A 23,983-nucleotide genomic window follows, 5' to 3' on the forward strand; every position below is an offset into this window, starting at 1 on the left:
TATATATATTTTATATATATATAATATATATACACTTAGAAAAATCAGGCTGCCAAACAAAGCTAGAAAAGTTATAGTTTAACTAAAATGGTATATAATATGCCTGGTGCTACTTTCATTCTTCTGTGGTCTTTCTGGGTTTTCCTTCTTTTTTGTTTTCCTTTTCCTTTTCTTCTTTTTAACTGTGACAGCGTAAGCAGGGCTGGATTTCCTTTAGGAGCACTGCCAGCAGATTGCAAGCGTTTTGTGATGAAATATAAAATCTATCCAATGTGTGGGCACATGAACAAACCGTAGTAGTAAGGATTTTGTTATTTCAATGAACAGTTACTAAAAGCGTTATGAATTCTCAAACATGACCGAAAGGAAGGGGCAGCAGAAATACACACTTTTCCTTGCAGATTTAAATAAAAATAAAACCTGATTTTTTCACTGACAGTCTCATAAGGCACGTATTCAGAATAAATATTTTTCCAACAGCACTGAAGAAGGGTGCACAAAATAAAGTGATTACTGGTCCTTCTAAACCTAAGATGCAAGTGGATCTACCCCATATAAGCAAAGAGGTCCATGTGGGTATTACAGACACACACATGCATGCACAGCCTCACACACACCCTCCGTTTCCAACTAAAAAGCAAATCTCCTCTTAGAAATAATAGCTACCTAGTAGCAGTTTCATACACACCATTATTTTTACATAAATTAAGCCTATGCAGTATGCTAACAGCAAGAATTATCTACAAAAAGTCAAATGCAGCCCTTATTGACCATTCCTTCAGATGAAACAAAGCAAGATTAAAGTGAACTTCCATGGTTTTGAAGACAGTAGTAAAGACGAATTTCAGATCGACACGTTCCACAAAAATATGGACCCTCCAATTTTCAATAAATACCTGACTTTTTGTTTTATTCCTGGTCTTCTATTCTGAGTTTTCAGAAACAAATAACTATGTAAGTGATGCGTATGTGGCTTACAACCATGCAAGTCATAGGAAAAATAAATTGTACACTGATCAATTCAGGAAAAACCATGGAGGCTACACATATATTTCTGTATTTTCTATACTACCTTTAAAATACAGGCTCTGTGTCAACAGCACACCTCCAGTTATCGAAGATCTGTAGCAGAAGTTCATACCCAGCACCACTTTCGTTGGAAGCCCAAACACTTCCACACCAATTTTAGAAATTCAGAATTTGGCTATTAGATTTTCACATAATCAGTTTTAAAAACCTAGTTTATATCATATTGTCAAACTATTTTTTAAATTATTATCGTTCTGAATAGTGGAGACAATATTAAGTTACTTAGACACAGCACATTATGGTGAATTAGATATTTTTAGATGTCTCCTCCCCTCCTGTACACTATAGGAAGGAAGGCAAGTGTGTATCTTCTTAAGGGCATGAGCATTTAGTCTCCAACTTTGGATTTGCTTTGGAAAACCTATCAAGTCTCATATATATCATTCATATGTCTGTATTTCTAAAAATGCATGAATTCAACTCACTGATTTCTGACAATTTTACTGAAAAGTGACTGAGAAAACACACCCCTTTTCATTGCTCTGCTTACACCACAGATAGTTCTGCGTGCCTGCGCCACAGTAAGGCAAAGTAAATATCATGCTCAGCTCTGTTTTAAAATAATGAATAATACATAATTGTACTTTTCATATTTGATTTGATTCATGTTTGAGTTTCGTTATAACCTTAGGTGCTCCCTTCCTTGCAAAATTCGTATTGTTTTGAAAACTACACCAAGTAAATGCTCCCAAGAACGGGAGCATCTGAGCTTTAGATAATGCTAAAAAGTGTCTGGAAGTCACAGTTTAGATTTCAAGTCAATTACTAACTCCACTGAGAAGTAAGAGCAAGAAAGGGAAATGATCCTAAATTTGGTAGCCTCCTGCGCCTTCCTCTTACTCATACAGCCCTGGTTCCAGGTCAGAGCTGGACTATGGAGTAAGACGGAGCCAAGATTTGCTCTGTCGCAGCAATTCCTATTTCAGTGAGATTTGGGAGCTAGAAAGGAACACCAGATCAAACCACAAAAAATTCTGTAAAATAGTTAAAATATTTCGTTCTTTAATAAGTGGAGTAGTCATCACCCTAAAATCCATTTTATAATACACTTTTTATTAACTAAGATGACTCAGTGATTCTAATGCATCCAAAATAAACATCTTACTGTATGCTACTATCTATATCCTAGTCTAACATTCAGGTAGAGTGCATTTTTGAGCAACACAATATTAATTACAATTCTAGGCTTCAAATATGTCTACTACATCTATCATTTGGTCCAACCGCATGATTATATCTTTTCTGGGTTAAAATTCATCAATGAATAGTGTAGAAAAGTATTACAATCTTGTTGTTAAAGCTGACCAACCTTTCCATTCTGAAAGAGTCACTTCTACTGCTCACCTGGCAATAAAAACCAAGGGAAAAGGGTGAGATATTTGATGACAGAAATAAGCAATATTGTTACTTACCTTAGCTTGGATTACCCTATGTGAGGAGTGCTGCAGTATGCACACTCTATGTTAGACTGAAGTGTTTCCTCTTTTCCTTCTTTTAGTAAGAAAGAGCCCTTAGGGTCAGGTCCTGCTCCCACTGAAGACAAGAGCAGAAGTCTTCACTGGGGCTCAATAGAAGCAGGACTGGGACTTTAAAACATATTTTTTTCTTTTATATCTTTCTATATGAGCTTTTGTTCCTTCAGGCTATGCAGATACGAAGCTTTTAGGATTTCTGAAGTAGCAATAAGGAGCTGAAAGTCTTATGCTCCTAACGAAGCACCACGCTGTCGCATAATTTATCTGAATTCACTGACCCCAATTTGCCAGCGGTGTTTTTAAAGAAGAAAATATAATTTACTCTTGACTAAGATATCAAAGGTGGTTTTATAAAACATATTTTTTGCCACGACAGGTACAACCTTTTATGCAAGTTACACAACTGCCATTCATTTGCTCAGGTTTCAACTCCCCCATTCATACTCAACTCTTCTGCTAAAAGGAATTTCCTGTACATAAAAAGCTGCTCTCAGCCAAACCGTTACCCATTGCTGATACCCACATACGTCTCCTTGTATTTCCTTGCCTACCTGTAAACAAGGCATCGAAGAGATACAAACATTTCTCATTGCTCAGGACAGAAAGTTGTTACAGTACATATTCTAAAAGGCATGTGTGTATTGTTTCTTGCAGACGCCTGATGCTGAAAGAAAAGTAATATCTCAAGAGATTTATTCACAGCTGGCAAAGCCTTCTTTCCCGAGCGGTTTAGGTGCATATACACGTAACACAGATGCCACAGATGAAATAATGGTAACCCACATCTGGCGAGAGTCCTGTGTCCCACTCACCTGTCTGGCTGAGCTGAGATGTGCTTCTGCTCCTCCGAGACACAATGGCCACCACCTTGGCACTAAGGCTGGAGCGCCTTTTCTTCCCACCTGTCCCCACCATGCCGACGGCCGTGTCCGACTGGCTCCCGTCGTTGTGCTCCAGCTTGTAGATCTCGCCGCTCACGCTTGTGCTCTTCGTGATTCTCCCTGAAGTCCCCATCCGTCTGCCTTGCATTTTAGGAGTAAATGTACTACAGTTACAAAGTAAAAACAAACACGTTAATTTGTCTGTGCAGCAGCATTTCCAAAAGCCTTTTTTTTAAATAGTAAATGAATTTTAAGTCTTGATACATTTTCACTTAAGCGGTTCACAACTGTAAGATTAACTTGATGCCCTCCAGAGTTTATGTTTCAAGTATTGCAATTTGTTCTTCACTTCTTCAAGGGAAATAAAAGAAATGAATGCTATCCCATGTTTTTCAGAGTGACAGAAAGAGAGACATGCACCATATAAAAGTCATTTGGAGCCTTCCTGTCTATATCTCCTGAATACAGAAAGCAATAAAACAGCAATTTTACAACCAAAGAAAATTAACGTGGGCCAAGAGAATACACGTAGGTTAACGCACGTATCTTATTGGCACTGTTCACCAAAGCCTTAAGACCTAATAGATATGAAGATACCATCTTCTATATTTTCATACTTCACAGAAAGAGATAATACAATATACAGTATTTTTCAGGTCTTCACTTCTTTAAAGGCAATATAAGTTTGAGGAAAAAAAACCCCAATAACCCACTAGAACTTGAGTTGATTGACAGAAAGATGAATCGCCCTGTCAGCTCTGTTTGATTTTCTCCAGCTATTGCATTGCATTTTAATGTTTATATATCAATTCTTTTTCTGCTCCTGCACATAGAGGCTGGATAAAGTATTCAGAAACACGCTCTGGGGAACAATCTCAAATACACACTGGACATACTAATATGCAGTCCTAACGCTGCTGCGACCAAGCGATGCCGTAGCCCTAATGGCAACACAAAGTTAACTATTGCTCTGCAGAGACCCAGAAATTGAAGCTGCAGCCTGACTCACTTCAGACATAGCTGTTAATTCAGCCTAGGATGTGGGAAACTCCTTGATTTTGTATTGCTGATTAGTAAACCTACTGGGAACATAATAATTTTAGGGACTGCTTTTTCAGTGATACTGTACTCTGACATCAAATGTTGAATTTACTCATTGAGTAGTAACCCAGCAGGCTCCTTTTCCAACAGATGTGAGGGACTGCTTCTTTCCCCCATCCTAAATTAAGAAAGAGAGGGGTTAGAGGCGCAGGCTTCTTTACCTCATGGCAACTTTCAGTCAGATGGGAAATCTTGCCAGGGGGACATGAAGGGTTTGTTGGACAAGAGCTGACATCCTCTGACTTCTGCACATCTGGGCACTGCTAAAGGTTAAACCCATCCTGTCCAAAGACAGAATCAGGGAAGCACAAAATGATGTGTACCTAAATTATGTTTTAGTGACAGCTACCAAGGTTTACTGATGTGTGACCATATGTAAGAGCAGATAAAAATGGACACTACTTTTCTGAAGAAGAAAGTGGAAAAGTCAAGTCCTTGAACAGACAACACATAACAGGGAGGTCATTATCAGTCTCTGCATTGGCATTTAACTATGTTCAGCACTTAGGATTTGTTAAGCTCAGATAAAAAACCAGCTACCACTAACATAGAGACATACATGTTTGGTGATTCTAGGAAGAATTTTAACTGCACTTTGTGGTCTCTTCAAAACAACCTCACAAAAAGACCACCTCTTGTAAGTATGCAAGTACCAAGGAAATGTTTTTGTGTAAGGCAAATGAGTTTTGTTCACTTAAAAATAGTATCAAATGGAGAAAGAAAAAAGCCCTAAAGTATTTCTCATGTTCAAAATAGAGACAGATTTTCTTAAGGGAGATAATTATTAATTTCTTGGTTTTAATATAAATCATGTCCCTAATATAATACAGGTGTTTACTTCATAGGATACATATACTGCTGGGTTTTATAGTTGCAATGATCACTAAATAAGGTTTACGTTTTTTGTTGTTTACAGACTGCAATAACCTCAACTTTACAAAATACCTAACCCAGCAGCTACTTCTGTTTCAAGGAACACAAACTTCTTTCTTTACCTCTTCACAAACATCGATAACATGAAAAAAATATGAATTGGGATTGACCATGCTCTAAGAACATAGGAGTCATTATTCTTCAAATAGCAAATTAATTCAAAAGAGCAGTGATGAACATCACAAAACTCACGCTGAAACTTCTGATAAAAATATTTTTCTACAATCTAGTGAAGTTTGTCTTCCTTAATTTGGGGGCTGGGTACTAGTCCATAGCTCTAGCACAAAATCCTGGCTATGGCCAGAGGATCTTAGGAAACATTTTCTCTTTAAGAAGAAGTGATGTTACTGACATGGTTTTTATCAGAAAACCTTAAAACTAGAGAACAAATGTAGAGTGTGATAATACTGAATACACAGGCAGCCTGCAGCAATACCTCAGAGTGGTGTCCCACAATCCCTGTACCCAAATGGGAACCTTGCTCCCTAATTCAGTCTAACAGGACATGCCAACACCATTCCTACATCAGCCATTTTTGGATGCTGAGTCCCTTTTCCTCCTCTGCTGAGGAAACAAGGCCCCACGCTGGTGTTTGTAGGGTGCTGGAAGGCAACAGACCTCATTTTCAGGGGTCCCACTTCCTACTTTGATTAGACACGGATAATTCCTTCCCACATGGATAATTCCTTTCCACCAGTGCTCAGAGTTGGATTTTGGTGACTATTTCTGCACTGCTCCCTACTCAAAACTTTCCATATTCATTTTGTTCCCATTTTGAGCCATGGAGTTGTTGTCAGTTCTGGAACGCTTGAGTTTATGCATCAGTAGGGAAGAAACTGAAAATACTCCTTTTGAGAGCATCTGTTGGCATTTGAGCTGTACTGACACGTATTTTGCTGATATATGAATTCATAAACGTATCATTTACAGCAATAAAATTTAATGGGCTATAAAATCTGCCATGTAATTTAAGGAATAATTGCTTATCATACTATTGACTTTGCTCTACTGAATTTCAAGTGTTTCAAGTGAATATAATAAATGCTAATCTTATGATATTTTTATGCCATCTTCACTCTCTTGCACAACAGAGCTGAAATGTCCCAATCTCACATTATTTAATAAGAGTTTAGGAGAAAACGATGTACATCGACTGAGAAATGAGACTTGATAGCACTGTAACTTTACGAAAATCCCATTTTTGATGTATTAATTCCCTAAATCAAGGACTACAAATATTTTCTGAATAAAAGATAAATTACTGTTTTAAAGACTGCATAAATTTCCATATTCATTCTGTGTGAAAGGGCTGAGGCTTAATGGAATAGGACCAAGCATCAAATCCTACAGCTGCCCAATACCTCCCCTTGTCATAACTAAGCACACACATTAAGATTCCTTTGCATTCCTGGGCTAGTTTATTATTTGACATTAATGGGAACAGTATCAAAAGAACGGACATTTAAACTTCAGTCTTCTTATACCATCTCACTGAGTCTCCTTAGAAGACAATATTTTTCCATTCCACCACTGGCTGCCACTTGGACAAATAGATCCTAGCTCACACTGTGACTTTCATCAATATGCTTAGAGTTCAATTTATGAAGTGCAAAGAAGCAAAAGACCTGCTTGAATTTCCATATGTCCTTTTGCAATCAACCCTTCTGATAGCAGCATACCTAAAATTTCATTTTCCTTTACTGGACTTTCTGGGATTATTGACATATTCATTTAAAAGCAGACACAAGTTTTTGCCAGCCTGTGGCTAAAATTGGTAAATTATTAAGTTATATACTTGATTCAAACCTTACTTAACTATTCAAACCTTACCTACTGAACAGAATAAATAAATAAATACAGGTTTCAGTAGCAGGATAACTAAGAGTAACATATTTATCAGTTTACTCCATTTATTTCTAAATGAAATAATAGTTTGAGTTACAAGCTGCCAGAAAAATTAACCCTGAAATAATTCTAGAAAATGAACACTGTATGAGGACACTGAGGATTATACTTCCTTACATTAAACTATGGCATACACAACTATATAGAACTGAAACAAAGCCAATTACACGTATTAAATCTTTGCATCTTTTTCTACATGCAGATGTCCAATGCATATGTTCAGGATGCATACAATTATACTGCCTAAATTATTTGGATTGAGAAAATTAATATATAGATATAAACTCAGTGTTTCTCTAACACTATACCTAATACAATAACACTATACTCTAATACAATACCTGCCAATAGTACATGTCACCTGAAAAAGAAAAACAGTAAGACACAGGAAGCTAGAACAAACTTTGTTCATAAACTCACCTATATGGTATCTGGAAGTATATCCTCTTAGGGAAAAAAATCTGAAGTGCTCAGCCATGGCTAAAATTACAGAATTCCCTTCATTTTCTTGGACTTACTGATGATATATGAAAATATATTTCAGGTGTTTATTTCCAAGAGCACTCATTTTTACTCCATCCATTTTTCCAATGAAGCAAAAAATGAGTAAATAAATAATCCCCTGTATTCCTTGCCGTACAGAAAATAGTTTAATGTCAGTTCTTTCCACACATTTGCAGTAACTTCAATTTTTCAAGAGAAGCCAGCGAGCTCTCTTTAAATGCAGAATCACGATCCAATTCCTCGCCCCTATGGCACCCCTTTGCAATGAGGTAGCTCATGAATACTAATAACCTCCTAAACGTCTAATAGTTGTGGACCAAAGGGAAGATGAGCACTCCTTTATAATGAGGAACATTACATTTCCAAAATTAAACTAAGGCTTGTTATTAGTATAAGGTGATATATAATTAATAAATCCAAACTTGAAATTACCTAGCCGCAAATTGCTCCGTCAGTCTTAGGATATATTGCTGTATTTATAAATGAAGTATAAGGTTTGCAGCAAGATTAATTACTGTACAATTTATGGTACTTCATAAATTAACTCAAACATGGTGCTTTACAAAGCAAAGGACAAACACATATCCTATATTAAAATTCCTTCTAGTTAGTCAAGAGACTTTTTTAGACCATAAAGAAATTAGTTGATTCAATTAAATCATAATTTTGTACAGTCTGTACCGACTGGAACTACATATTGATTTAATATGCACATTGACCATATATTAAATCCATAAAATAGCTATTAGAATCAGAAAATAACTTGCTTCTCCTGCAAAGGCATCGTATTAGAGTCCTATTGATAGCTAAAATTCAGTAATTCTTGTAAATTATTATATCCATTTGTGAAAATACTCCTTTATTGTCAACAAGTGTTACCCAGTGACTCAGATACTGCCACTGGGATGATGGTCCCAGCCCCATCGTGTTTGAAGTGTAAACTCTCATTGAAATAAGGGATGGGGAGGATTTCACTACAGAAATCTCCTCTGGGAGCTTAACTGGGTAACATCCTACTTTGAGATAGCAAGGTTCCACGACGTGATATAGTATCACAATTATATCTAATTAGTGCTGGTGTGAACAACAGCTCAGATGACCCAAACTTGGCTGCAAGGAGCCACATGTATGTTAAGTTCAAGTGTACCAAAAATAGCAAGCATGTAAAGGTTAAATCTGCATCAAGAAAATAGGTACTGGAGGGGGTGTATGACAATCACAAAAACGTGGATTTTTTTTGCTCACCACTGAATAGAGGAGATTTTTTTCAGTGTGAATAAGCTGAATTCACCAGTTTTTCTTTCTTTGTATAAGCCATAACATATTATTTAGCCATACCATATTATTCTCCCTGTTGCCATATGTTGCATTGGTTTTATCCCTCCAAAGTATGAGGTACTGAACTACAACGTTCTTATTCTAAAAGTTTATGAATTACATTTAATCTTTATCAACTTCAATAATTAAATGAAAAACCAATTAAAATTATTTTAACCTGTTTTAATTAAAATTATTTTAACACTGCTCTTCCTGTAAAAAGGCTATTTGATATTAAATCGATTGCTCACTGCTCCTTCACAAAGGTAAATAACAGCAACAGGAAACAGCCACCAAATCGGGGATGGAGGAGGAAAAACTGAAAGATGAAACGGAAAAGTGGAAGGACAGGACTAATAAAGAAAATAGAGAAAACCTTTTCAAAAAAGATAAACTGAAATGAAGATAAAGCAAATGAGAGCCGCTCTGAGGTCTGAGCCAAGGCTAAAACTGTTTTCCTACATTTCCTCATTCTAAAAATAGCATTTACTGCCTGTTAAAAATGTTAGTGTAATGTTCTTAGACTAAAAGTTTATGAATTATATTTAATCTTAATCAACTCCAGTAATTGAATGAAAAACCAATTAAAATTATTTTCTCAGTCTTTTTCAAATCATTAAGAGAGGCTGCTGGTAACGCTGACGGTTTCTTTGAAAGAGGAAGCATAATTAGATAATTAAAAATGCTCCGTAGTACATTTTTCATGTACAGATGTTCTGAAGGGATTAAAGCCTCCGTCTCCCTCCTTCTCTGACAGACACATAAAGCAGTTTAGCATGATGGATTTGAAAAAATCGTTAGCTTTAGATAATGAATAATTAGAACATTAATTACTCTGGCTTCACCTTGGTTTTGTACATAAATGACCTCAGAACCAGAAGTTTCCATCTGTAAGATACTGTTTGGGGGTATAAAAGATATATTCCATTTTTTAAGCAGGTTCTAGTAACTGTTTTCACATATCTTGCCTCCGTGATAACAATTTGGAGGCTACTGCCCTCTGTTTCCCCCCAAAAAAGTAAGAGTTGTGGCTTAGGTTACAGCAGTACACTTGCCCTTGCCCCAAGGGAGATCACCTAAGAGGCAATATTAATTGCCATACATGTTCAAAACGGGCTCATGGGTTGTTACACCCCACTAATTGAGTTGCTCCAAAACATCTCGTACGCATGGTCTTTTCACTGTGATAAATACTAAAGTTAAATTGAAGTTGATTAATTTATTTATTTATCAACCCTCCATGTTTGTTTAATATTTAATATTTATTAAATTTTGTGAGCACGGCACTAATTCGAACACGTGCCAGGGACATACACAGGTACTTATGGATGCAACACACAGTGAAAATGAGCATACTCAATGTGGAATGATTTAATCTAGTACCCACTGTTGATGGTCTCGATTTGACCTCATTTTATTCTTGCAGTAGGAGTCTGATTAGCAACGATCAAGTGGATAAGTTTCACTGATGATTTTAAAGCATCCCATGCTTTGAAAAATACTGCTTCTTACAATGCTACCCCATATGCCATTCTCTGCATCATTAATGTTGTGAAGCTCTTTGGACTGAATAGATGCTAACAGCAGTCACATAGTGAAATATTAATTCAAATGTTCTTTTTTAAATAAAGACTTTGCAATGGAAAATTCCAAGATGAAAAGGTTATGAATCTAATGAGGGCTTTTATTGTTTATTTTTAATGGTAAGACCCATGGAAAGTCCTGAGTCTGTCAGCAGCACTGGCGATGTTATGGATGCTCCCAATCTAGCTATGGGAGGGAAGATTTTTCTCCACTGCAATATCAACTAATTAATCTCACTCAGTATTTAAACACAGAACCATAAACCACTGAAGCCACTGCACAATAAACGTTGCTTATTACTTTAAAGAAAATCAGTCTCTACTTAGCGACCCTAAAGGTCTTGTTTACAGCAGAAGCCTTGACTACAAAAAAGCAGTCATACATGGGCAAATTATCAGCAATATAATTAGTTTCATAAATATATAGAAGTTGTCTTCTGGTATTTTTAGCAGTCTTTTTTTTATATCAAGCTGGAATTCCATTACTGTTTTGGTCGTGCTGAACAAAAGCTAAAGCAATATAATATCTTAGTTCCAATGCTGACTTTGATAGCTTGTATTTTAAAATTACAAATAAATAACTGTTAAAACATATTTGGGAAATCAAAGCAGATGGTCACTATTGCCATGGGTGTAATTAGCTTGTTAATACAAGTGTTGACAGAACTTAATTCCTGAAGTTAACAGGAACTGGAGAAGTGCTTGACAATTCAATGCAGGTGCTCAATGCAATGCAAAAGTCCAGCCAGCCCCAATAACACAAACAAGTGCTTCACATCCTGACTCAGTAAAGTGCTGCCACAGACTTGAGTCTCAGTTCCCTGCAAAATACCCCCAAATTATCCACCTGAGTACAAACGTCAACACGCCAAAAGCAAACGGCACGAAGAGAGACCTGCCAACGAAGAACCAGAGCACTGTGCTCTGCTGGCTGTCCCCTGGTGATGTTCACTGACAATATGAAGAGTGACTGTTTAAACCTTTTGAGTTCCCACTTCACTGGAGAATCCCAGTAATTTGAGCTCTGTAATAGTGCCTTGAACCAAAAACGTCCTTCTATCCATGAAGAGGAAATTGGCCTCAACACTGGGTCACACTGGGCTGTTAACTCATAGCGTTTCTGTGTTGATGACTCTGAGCTGGATGTCTGATCTGCCTCCGCAAAACTCTCTCCTTTCTTACTCTGAATTCTAAGGGCTTGTAAAGTTAAACCAGAAAGCATGTGAAAGGAAAAAAAAATTAGATGTTTTTCCGTTCTATCAGAGTCTCTGGGTCACACCGAGTACAACCCTGGATTTCTGTGGAAGTTAGCTAGGCAAAAAGGAAGAATCAAACTGCAGTGAAGTCTCTCATATATTACTTATTATATATCTCATAAATTTTATCTCATATATTTTTGGGGGGGGGTATGACATAAAACGGTGGAGAGACTGGCTCAACATTTCCAGGGAAGAGTGAAAATTAGCGATACAATTTTTCTTTAAGGTGTAGTTTAAGGTAATTCCCTCTTCTGCTTAGAAGCAAGAAAAATCCCCTCCACAAATATAAGCTGAGAAAGTGGACCACAGGAGGTTCTAGAAATGGAAATTAATTCACTAAATTTCATCCTGGGGAAAATTTCTTCATTAGAAGAAGGGCCAACAAAAGAAACAAGTAAATTTTTATCTGACTTGAAAGAATTCAGTTCCACTGAATTTAAGTGAGAAATTATACAGATTAAAAAACTTTGGCCTTTGGAAGCCATCCAGTGCTGGAGGACTATAATATAACAGACAATAGTATAATGAAATACAGTTTCTACACCTTGAAGTTAGAAAACAGTGCTCTCTCACATAAAGGGCAACACCCCTTCCCTCCCATTCTGCCCAGTGCTTCCATGGATTGCAGCACTGCAGTCACGTGAACTCTCCCATCCTGTCCCCAGACATGTTCGAGGCCAGGTTGGATGGGGCTTGGAGCAGCCTGGGCTGGTGGAGGTGTCCCTGCCCATGGCAGGGGTTGGACTGGGGGGGCTTTAAGGTCCCTTCCAACCCAAACCAGTCTGTGATTCTAATCATGATCAGATCACAGACCTGCAGCTGCACAACACACCTCTGTCATCTTTTCCCTCCTCCATAATTTCTGTTTCAAACCTCAAGTGTACTGCTGCTAAAGTTCTAGTGCACTGAAAGAATTACAGCTACATGCAAGTTGTTTATGGTGTTCTGGAAACCAGAGATGAAGAGGTTTGTCAGATAGAGTCTGACAGCATGAACCAAAAAAAGTGGGTTTTTTTTTCTGTCAGTAATGTACTGAGAACAACTGCCAACGGCATCCTGGGCTGCATCACAAGAAGTGTGGCCAGCAGGGCCAGGGAGGGGATTCTGCCCCTCTGCTCTGCTTTAGTCAGACCCCACCTGCAGTGCTGTGTCCAGCTTTGGAGTCCTCAACAGAAAAGGGACATTGAAGTGCTGCAGCGGGTCCAGAGGAGGCCACAAAGATGATCCAAGGGCTGGAGCACCTCTCCTACAAAGACAGGCTGAGAGAGTTGGGGCTGTTCAGCCTGGAGAAGAGAAGGCTCCAGGGGTGACCTTATTGCAGCCTTCCAATACCTGAAAGGTGCCTATAAGAAATCTGGTGAAGAGCTGTTCACTAGGTCATGTAGTGATAGGATGAGGGGTAATGGTTTTAAACTAGAAAAGGGCAGATTTAGGTTGGATATGAGGAAAAGCTCTTCCCCATGAGGTGGTAGATCACTGGCACAGGTTGCCCAGAGAGGTGGTGGAGGCCCCATCCCTGGAGATATTCAAGGCCAGGCTTGATGGGGCTGTGAGCAACCTGATCTGGTCCCAATGTCCCTGCTCACTGCAGGGGCTGGACTGGATCAGCTTTAAAGGTCCCTTCCAACTCAACACATTCTGTGATTCTATGATAACACACCTGAATCCCAAGAAGTATCTACAAGTTTGTGATACAAGCCATTCAGTTATAATATGTGAAACAAATTAGGACTCGTTTAAGTCAATTGTTATAAGCCATTATATTATCCTCTTTCTTTGATAAACTCATTTAAATTATTTCAATTTATACTTAACTATTCAGCTAAGCAAAACATGTAAAACCAGATTAAAATATGGTGCAGATAATTATATCACACATTAATTAAGATACTCAATACAATTCTTAATAAAGATGTGGTTTTCAAATTTAAAATGAAGAATAACAGTGATATTCCTAATGCAATTTGTTTGAAATCCAGATGCACTGAGAGAGAAATTCGGCTTAAAGGTACTTATCTAGTCTTTCATATATTTAGCAGATTTTGTTCAATCAGATTTAAGTGAAATATCTCATGGTAGCCAACTTGCTAAATCCTCCAAAAAAGAAGCCTCCAGCTCACCTTTACTATGCATCACAGTTCCCTACTTGATATCACCAAGAAGTCCAGGTATCTTTGCACAAGCAGACCCTTAATGAAAAACTTCTTGATATCACCAAGAAGTCCAAGTATCTTTGCACAAGCAGACCCTTAATGAAAAATGATGCAATGCCATCATTTGGCATAATTTTTAATGAAGTGAGCGGATGTCCTTCTTTGGCTGATCAAGCCCATAAAGTGTGCTGATTGATCCTAATGTATTTAACATGGATTCTTACTTGCATTGAACTGAGAATAAATTCCTTCTGCGTCATTTAGGATATGAGAAGTGGTCTTGAGTCATATACAGGAACATCTGTAGCATGCATGAGATCAAAGTGTTGCTTGACTGTGTTATGAATGCATAAAGACCATGACTGATTAAAGAAAATCTCTGTAAGGAAGAAGTGGTTATCTGACTTCAGGCATGAAATACAAATCCAACTCCAAATGCTACAGTGAGCCAAATTCACAAGTCTGATTCTCACTCAAGTCAGAAGGTCCAGAACATTTTGTTCCCAGAAAAAAAAATTCCTGGTATTTGCCTGCACTTCCACTAGAGAGCATGGGGGTCAAACAGACTTCCCAGGATGGTAACAAGAAAGATGTCTGGAATAACTTCAGACTAGTTTATCCACACATAGCCATTTGTTATAACATTCATCTGAAAATGCCGAAAAAATTAGTAATTAAGAAGCTATTTTATAGACTTTTTATACTTAGAACTTGCATCAATCGTAATTTCCTCTTTGAACCTGTAAGAAGTGTGGATTATTCCACAAATCTCCAGGCTGAAGAATAACGAATGGTATTTTCCATGCATGCTGTGTCATAGCGTTCTGACAGGCAATACAATACAAATATATTGTAGGAATGAAATTAGTCATCTCCTTTGAAACGTTTAGACACACTCTTGTCATTGATTAAAGGAAAGGGAAGATTTGCTTTCATTCTCTCTGTATTACTAAATTCAACATGCTCAAGTTCCCTAATACTACAAAACTTTAAATTTGCGAGTTTTGACCCAAAGAATAGCTGGAGTACTGCTATTCAGATAAGATAAGATGCACAGTATTTGTGTTGTTCTGCACCAATTAGTTTTATCCTGTGATTCCAGGTTTTAAAATCTTTACTGCTTTAAATATATAGGATAACATAGAATACACTGTCTGAAATTATAAAATTTCAAATTTCAAAACTGAGGGAGAGATAGAGAGAGAGAGAGATCGATTCTGCCTTGATTGATAGGGAAAAGGCATTAGCCAGATTTAGGTAAGGATCTTTCCTCCATTAGAATTTGGGCTGGCAGGACTGGCAGTGAGGTTAGTGGATATAAACAACACTCACTATGACCTGAAACGTCAGTCCTGACACTTAAAAGTAATGATATTTTGTACAATATGATAACAAAAAATAACAAAAGAGGACAGTATCTTGTATTTTCCTATGCCTAGGAGCTTAATTTATATCTCTTTTCACAGACGGATTAATATGAGGGATGATGGGGTTATATTGACTTACAACATTAACTAAAACTCCTGCTGTTTTTAGCTGGCACACTTCACATCCAGAAACTTGACACCACATCTCTTAATATGAATAACAAAGCAGTGTTTTTCAGCTCATGTAGAAATGTTAGAGGAGCACAGTTTCATGTCAGGTTACTCATCTGAACCCTGGTGTACTCTCCAGCCACATTTCTCCCTTTATTTACTGCTTGCTGGTCAACAGCTCTAGGATTCATTTTTCTCTATTCAATGGAAAAAGAGATGGAGAGACCCTTTCCAAAGGTGATGCAGATCAGGAATACTGGTTGTGTATTCTGAATTTGTGTAATTTTGCTTCTGGATACAAAAGGCACCTAAGGATACTAGCTGAATGACTTAATTTAGTGACATGGCTAGAACTGGGCCATTTCTTTGAGTTTCTGTATGCTTACTAGGTTCTTCATAGCTCTCATCTCCAGAGGGTATCTGGAGAACAAAAAAGGCAGTTCAATGAACACTGTCTTTAAACTTAACATGACACTCACACACTTCCCATGGCCACAGGGCTGACACACTTTCAAATGAAGATGATGGTGGATATGTGGTTTCAGTAAGACAGGAAGTAAAAAATGCTCTTTTCCTTGTTTCTCCTGCTCAACCATCCCATCCCATCCCATCCCATCCCATCCCATCCCATCCCATCCCATCCCATCCCTTGATACACGTTAACAGAAGGTTCCTTGGAGGCAAAAATAAAATTCGAGCTTCAAATTTCTAATTCCTTGAGCTTAAAGAAACATCAGTAATTAAGAGAAAGAATCCACTTCACTTAATTTTAGATGTCTAAAATTAAAGCAACCAATCCAAACTAGTCATCTGGGGTTTCTTCAACAGTTAGTGCTAGAAAAGGACAATTCACCTGCCTTTGTCATCTATTAAAAAATGAGGTGAACCATCTGAGGTAATAGGTGTGCTCTTCTTTGCAATGATGACTTAGGGAAGTTAGACAAATAGCTTAACAAAAGCCTAATTTTTACGTTAATTCCACTGTAGATATGTAATTTTTAAGGCTAAAGTATATATCTGAAAAAATACAATCAACCCTTTCCCCAAATGAGCTTTCATTTCCATGTAATAAGTAAGCTAACACAAAGAACTGACTGAAGTCTATGTGACAGAGGCTACCGGTACAGACACAGGAGGGTATGAAGCTGACTTTGGCTCAGATCATCAACAAAACGCCTTCGCCTTTTCTTCTGACCTCTCTCGATATCCAGTTCCCATGATACAACATTTGTGGAGATCTCTATAGACTTCGACCTTTTCGTAGTGATGAAAGGCAATCATCCAAAAATAAGCACGGACAACTCAAAGGGAGAATTTTTGAACAGCGGATGTTAATCTGCTGGATACAATATTTTGCAACATAACATCAAAATTATTTTAAATTTCACTCCGCTGCACTTAATGGTTGGAACAGGCTAATTGCAACAACGGTGCATTAGGCATGTCCTACTGATTTTAACAGGCCTTTCAGGCGAGGAAAACCACTGCCAGCTTCAAAGAAACATATTGAAAGTTATGAGTAATTTAGAATCTGTTAATTTCTCCCTCATATTTCTACTGAATGAGCTGCACTGTATATTGTTACTATAAATTCTGTTCACTGTGGAAGTACTACCTGAATTTGGAGAAAATTACAGCAAGTATAAAGTGTCTGATCTCTGAGGTATGGATTCTCCCATTGCAGACACTTGGTTTCGTATACTAGGTTGGCTAATCCTGTACCCAAGGTGCTCTGCTACTCATTAGAATGCAAGAGGCTGAAGGAGAGCAAGGATTTAACCCTACATTTCCCTCTTTCCAGCCTCACATGAGGTTATAGGTGCTCTTGGTTCTGGTACTTGTGATCAGACTTTCTGAACCCAAGGAACATTTCTGATAAAATCTGTTCAACACAAAGGTATTCATGGGAAAAATCCCATTTTTGTTCAATCTGCCGAAGATGCCGTGAAAGGGCCTACTTGAGAAAATTCAATGCCTCAAAAAATACAGGTATTTCGGTATGACTAAAGCCCTCTGTAAGAGACAAATACTGAAAAGCTAGGAGACAATAAAACGTAGCATTTAAACACATTAATTGTAATAACTTTAAACACTTGAATAACTTTAAATACATTTACAGTTCCACTGCAGGGTTCTGCTGGGCTGTGGATTACTGCAGCTGTCAGGTTGTAATTTGACCAACCTGAAACATGACTGAATACTCTCATTACTCAATACTCAGAAATATGAGGTGGAGCTAGCTCATACCTAGAGATGAGTTTCAGAGTTTCTCTGACATACCTTCCCATTGCATGGACAGATCAAAAAGCCTACAGCTGAACTTCTCATCACATAGTGAGTCTGTCTAGAAGTGTTTAATACTTCAGAGCAATGCCAACCAGCCTTTTATCAGATTGATTTCCTCCACAGAGATATTTTTTTTAATATAATTCCTAGTTCTTCTTGTGTCTTATAACACTTAAAGTCAAATTTTTGAGAGTTCAGGTATTGGTAGATGTAATCATAGAATACCAAGCCAGTCATATGGCATTATAGCTGATAAGTTTTGTCATCAAGTTAAATGAAGATGGGGACCAATCTGTGTAGCTAAAAAAGCAGTAAACTGAGAATAGATTATTATCAAGGATGAAAGACATATTTGGTTATCGATAATGCAAATGAATTAAACTACTTTTGAACCAGCAATACCAAAAGTACTATACAAATAGTTGTTTCACATCTAGTGATTTATCATATGCATGCAAACAGCAAAATTAAAATGAAATAAATACATAGATAGAAAAAGAGCTTTCAGGAAAGAAAATTCTGTAGATTTTAAAAATCTAGTAATATTTCTGTTCTAATACCTTATTGGCATATAGATTACAGTGATTGATAGCCAGAAATTATATGACAGTGTGTGTTCAAGTCCCACTTGTCACAAATACACTATAATATTGCATCTCCTTATGGGAAGTTTGCTTTCTGTTTTAGATGCACAACTGCTAAAATACTGTCATTTTAGACTAGCGATGGAAGACAGTTTATGTGTACATAACTCTTTTCATAAGTTTTTATGTTGCGGCCATCTAATTTCAGTAATTTCTGCTTGTATTTTGGCACTAAACAGAAGAGGGGGTGTGATGCCATTGAAGCTGTGCTGAGCACTCACCTGATTCTGCCCCGCGGGCGTTCAGATTGCTCTGACATAAAACTTGTGCTGCTGAGGCGTGAGGCACTGCTGGTTCGGGAAATGGCTGACACGTCACTGACATCGCTATCTGACGACTTGGCAGAGACGTTATCACAACTTCTGTACTGATCTGTTTGTATGTTATACTAGAGATCAAGAAAAGACAGGGTGAGGAGGCTCATCAAAACAGCGCGTATACTGAGACAACATATGGCCTAAGCATGGCAATTCTCTCTAACTGTTTGTAGATCTAACAAAATTGTATGAAATTCAGAGAAACACCTATGTTAAATAATGTCTTAATGTCTAGTGAAGTAATCAGACATGGTACTTAAGGGCTAAGTAAGTTGAACTAAACTGCAGCACTGGTATTGAAATAGGCCGCTGGTTCTTTAGCACACTGGAACTATAGAAATTAAATACTTATGCAGTGGACAGACATCTTCTGAAGCTCAGGTACCATCTACTTGGCTAGAGACCCTTCTTTCAATTTTTCAAATATTAAAAAATAGGCTATGAAATAACCTGTACAGAGTTATTTTGAAACAGGAGGACTGCATATGAGTCTGAATGAAATGTAATTCTACACAAAGCTGACATTGGGGATTGATTTCAATACTTAAGTTCTATCAGAAAAGGGAAAAAATACCTTTTCTGCCTCAGAATATCTGTTTCTATCATGATACTAGAGGACTAGTCAGGAAGAAAGATAACTCAGCAAAAATAGCATTTGTTTTCAGGCAGATGAGTTCCCTGATCTAGCTGCTTGTACATTTGCACACATGTGAGAACCAGCAGAAGACCAAGCAGGAGGAATTTGTGGACAGGGTAGAAGTTATTTCCCTTTTGCTAACAGCAAAAACTTTGATTAATTCAAACCAACTGCAACACCGTGCTGCTTATTGCATAATGCTCACATTATTCACATTATCGGGCAGATGTGTACAAGGAAGCTTCAATCCTGGCAATGTGACACTTACCTAAATCTTCAGTCACAGAGATATAAGGATCAAATCACTGGCAGGTTCACAAAAACTAAACTCCACTATCACTAAAGAACAAGGTATCTTTGGCTGGGAAGTGACTAAACCAGTGGTATACATCCCAGGGCATATTATGGGAAACTACTAACACGTGGGAAGACTATGCTGTTTTTGACAATACACTCTAGGGAGTTCATTTTCTGGACTTGTGCTCTGTAAAATCGCAAGTCACAAAAGTTTATTTATGGATTACAGACAAAGCTGTGCCGGTCTGTGAATATCCCCAGCTCAACCAGGCACTGCAGGCTGAGTCAGCTGGGAAATGCCACGGCTGAACTTTAAAAGCCTGGCAAACACAAGCTCAGGTTTGTACTGATGAATGTGTTGGGCCTCCTGTCCTCAAGCCAGGTTTATCTTCTCTTCCTCCAGTGTCTTTCAACAAACTACGCTTGAGGTCTTCACAGCACATTTGCAAACCTCTTGGTAAAACATCTAAGGTAAAATAAGGAAGTTAATGGAAGTAGAGAAGGGGAGGGAATAAAGAGGATTCTAAGCACTGACTGTAGATATAGAAACCTGCAGGAAAAGTGGAAGTTATACTAATTTAGTGTCTCAGTGTGTGTTTCATGGTTACTCACAGCTCCTGGACAGCATGTGCCAACATTAAAAACACAATTTATGAATAAAAACCTGGGGGGAATTTGGCAGGAGTGTGCACTGAGGAAGCTTTTAGCAATACTCTGTGAGGGGCTTGCTCTGGCTGACTGAATAAAAACGTCTGCTCTGGGTTACTAAAGGTAAAATTTCAGCTTCAAACCCTAAATAAAACTAAATTTCAGAATAGCTTCAAGCACGATGACCTTGAGCTCAAACAATGTCTACCAAGCATTGACGTGGAAACACACAGCAAGACTGATTTAATACAGTGGGTAACACAGAGGCCTCAAGAACACCAAATTTTAAAGTATTTTCCACTACCAGAAAGATTTATGTGGAGGTTCTCTTTCCAAGTGACTTGGTGTGACTTATCTGTGTAGAAATCTTCAATGGGGTTAAGGTGTGATTATGCTGATATGATTTTTCAGATCACTTTTTGGAAATGGCTTGTAGAGTCTGTTTTGCTGCTTGCTGTCTTTCAGACTGCAAAATAAACCTCTCCAAAACAGAAACACAAAGCACGCTAATTGTTATCAGCTCCATTTCCTAATAATGTAGCATTTAAGTTTCCTCAGATGACATATTTTTCTTCTAGAGCATATTAAAAATTGAAAGCAAGGAAAAAAGCTATGAAAACTTTTTATTTGGGCTAAATATAAATGTTCAGAAGCTGGAAAAGGGAATGGTTAATTTTTTTCAGTAAAACTGCCCCACTCCTGAAGCAGCCTTGATATTTTATGCAAAATTCCCATAGAATTCCCAATGAATCCTTCAAGCTTTCCTAAAATGAGACATCAAAAAATATGAAAAGCATCTGAACACATAAAAATGTTCTGGTTTTCCACTGAGCTACATAGAATTGCAGTGTGCAAAAGAAATCATGATCCTATTAAAGAATAAAATTTCTCTTTATTTCAGTGTAATAGGAATTTCGCCTTTCCTATATATTTAAATTATATCTAGACATTATTCCTCTGTAAATAGGGTTATGGAAATAATTTTTTAAAAATATGAATATCTGTATCTTTGTTTGAGAGTGCATACAGTGAATCTGGAATGGTAGAAGAAGACTCATGTGGTCCTTGAGCAAGTATGAGATGCTGCTGGAGAAGGACGACACAATCTGAGCTCTGAGCCTCTCTTTTGAAGGCCAGCTTCAAAATACAGTTAATTTTCAGTGCAAGCCCTTCTCTTTCAACCCTATAGAATTAAAGCTGATGTCACAGCTCCCCTATTTATCACATTAGGGGAGTTGTTGAAGTCTGCATCAATTACTAAAGAGTAGATCTGGGTTTTTAAATAGAAATAGCAGCTAGCTTCAAATACCCAAACTATCTGCATTGTCTGCTTCTGCATTACAAAACCAGAAGATTTTTCAATATAACTCTTGGAAATATAAAGAGCTGAAGTGCAGTTTTCTATCCATTTTACCACCTGTGGAGCTGCTGCTTCTATGTCAGTAAAAGGAGAGAAAAGGGTTACGATGAATTGCAGATGGGTTGTCAATGGAAAGAGCATAGATGTAACCAAGAGTGGACTTCATGAATACTTTAACAGTTCCTCAATGACTAACAATATTAGCAATGTTACTGATTGTCAGTCACACTTTTAGAAATAATAGTCCATTATCTTCCACATTAATAAGTATTGATATTTCTAGATTTATCTCCTAAAGTGATAGGGAATGCAATAGTTCAGAGCTTTGAAAACTGAAGGAGTGTCCCCTCCTTTGACTACAAAAAAAGCCTCAGGTGACTAACCTCTGAAAATACCGGCCTCATTAAGTGCCACTCAACTTCCTAACAGGGATCTCAATCTGATATATAGTATATATTTTTGAAGGGGGATCACAAGAAGATACTCATCATGCTGATGCCCAAGAGCATTTTCTACACATGGCCCCAAGTACCTTGCCCAGCATCCCATAAAACTTAACGTCAACTTCCTATCATCCCAAGTCTCCTCCCCAGTTCTTCCTTGCAGACATTAACTATCAAGTTAAATAAATACACTGAGCTAATGCCATGATTACACTTCTCTGCTAATTGTTTTCCAGTTGCATACAGTCTTAAATGAGTCAGTAGAGCATCTAAATATAGAATGATGTCCTTTTAAGTATGTACTACACTGCTCTGATAGGTGCCTCTCTTGAATAAACAGACCCTCCAAAAAAAATGTGCTGCACATTCCCTGGAAAGCTGCAGCAGCTGCAGCACGGTGTTTGTGTGCTGTGTGTGGCATCTGGAATAAAAAACTCACTGCACTCTGAATTAAATGCTTAATTAAGATATACTGTCATTTATACTGTCTATGCAAATCCAGAATGATGCTACCAGAGCATTTGGATTCTCTCAAACACTGAAACAGCACAAATATGGACGTACTGGTTACTGCACCCATACCAACATACAAGAAAGGAGGCAGAGAGATGTTTAAAGCTCTTCTTTAAACACTTCTGCCAAATCCACAGAGGCTTTTGAGGTGTCCCTGCCCATGGCAGGGGTTGGACTGGATGATCTTTAAGATCCCTTCCAACCTAAACCATTCTATGATTCAATGATTTATGTTGTGCTGGTTTGTTTTTTTTCATTTAGCTTTTAAGAATTTAACAGTTTCACATAAATTATGGACTCTTTCCACTAGAACTGAAGGAAGTGAGGATGTGCGCTCTGTGGAGGTCTCAAAACAATTAGAGTATAACAGCTATTAAGACCTATACAGATGTCACAGAGCAGAGAGTTACCTATTTAAAAATCCATTAATGGATATTTAAACCACAGACGTTTAAAACTGTTTACACATTAACTGCATAGCACATGCCTGAAAAACTGTGCTTGCTCACTGAGACAAGAAAATTGAGAAATCGAGGGGCAGAAATTACAGAAAAGGAAGAAATGCACCAGAAATTGATTGGAAATCCAAATCCGTGGATTGCAAAGGCCATGTTATCATACCTCTGATAAAAAAAGGCTTGTTTCATACTTAAATTTAAGGAAATAATTTTGCATATACATAAGTAACTGTTTCAAGGGAGATCCAGTCCATATTGAAGGAAAAATTTTTGAAAGATTCAGAGAATTTTAGGTGTAATAAAACAAGCACATTTACAAATGATAAGTAATGGAAGAATCAAATTCAAGTGAATGTCTTCTCAATGTGCAACATACCATAATTTCTTTACTAAATATAAATATTTAATATCTGAAATAGTGGGCAAACACCGCTACTTGGGAAAGAAAGAAGCATTTATTTTAAAGAGGGATGAACTCTGCCTGCAACTGCCATATCTTCCACAGCTATTTAATATTTCTTTCTCACTGATCCAAAATGTCCATTAGAACACTGAATAATTTGTCTTTATTTTATTTATTATTTGAAGTAAGTCTTCCTCCTGCAGCTTTCAAAGACTTTTCACAGATTTTGGCAGCAGGAA

At 37.5% G+C, this 23,983-nt stretch overlaps 1 protein-coding gene across 1 annotated transcript in view; it reads right to left on the minus strand.

The window, feature by feature from the left end:
• Window positions 1-3,376: 3,376 nt before the first annotated feature.
• LOC104544565 (regulating synaptic membrane exocytosis protein 1-like) overlaps window positions 3,377-23,983 on the minus strand; it is a gene marked incomplete at both ends in the record, with an annotated part of 77,450 nt that continues 56,843 nt past the window's right edge. The window contains 2 exons of the mRNA XM_010189474.1: window positions 3,377-3,609; window positions 18,890-19,056. Of these exons, the coding sequence (XP_010187776.1) occupies window positions 3,377-3,609; window positions 18,890-19,056 (400 nt within the window). The remainder of the gene's footprint in view (window positions 3,610-18,889; window positions 19,057-23,983) is intronic.

The sequence above is a fragment of the Mesitornis unicolor genome, unplaced genomic scaffold (genome assembly GCF_000695765.1).
Source record: "Mesitornis unicolor isolate BGI_N332 unplaced genomic scaffold, ASM69576v1 scaffold1468, whole genome shotgun sequence".
NCBI classification, from domain to species: domain Eukaryota; kingdom Metazoa; phylum Chordata; class Aves; order Mesitornithiformes; family Mesitornithidae; genus Mesitornis; species Mesitornis unicolor.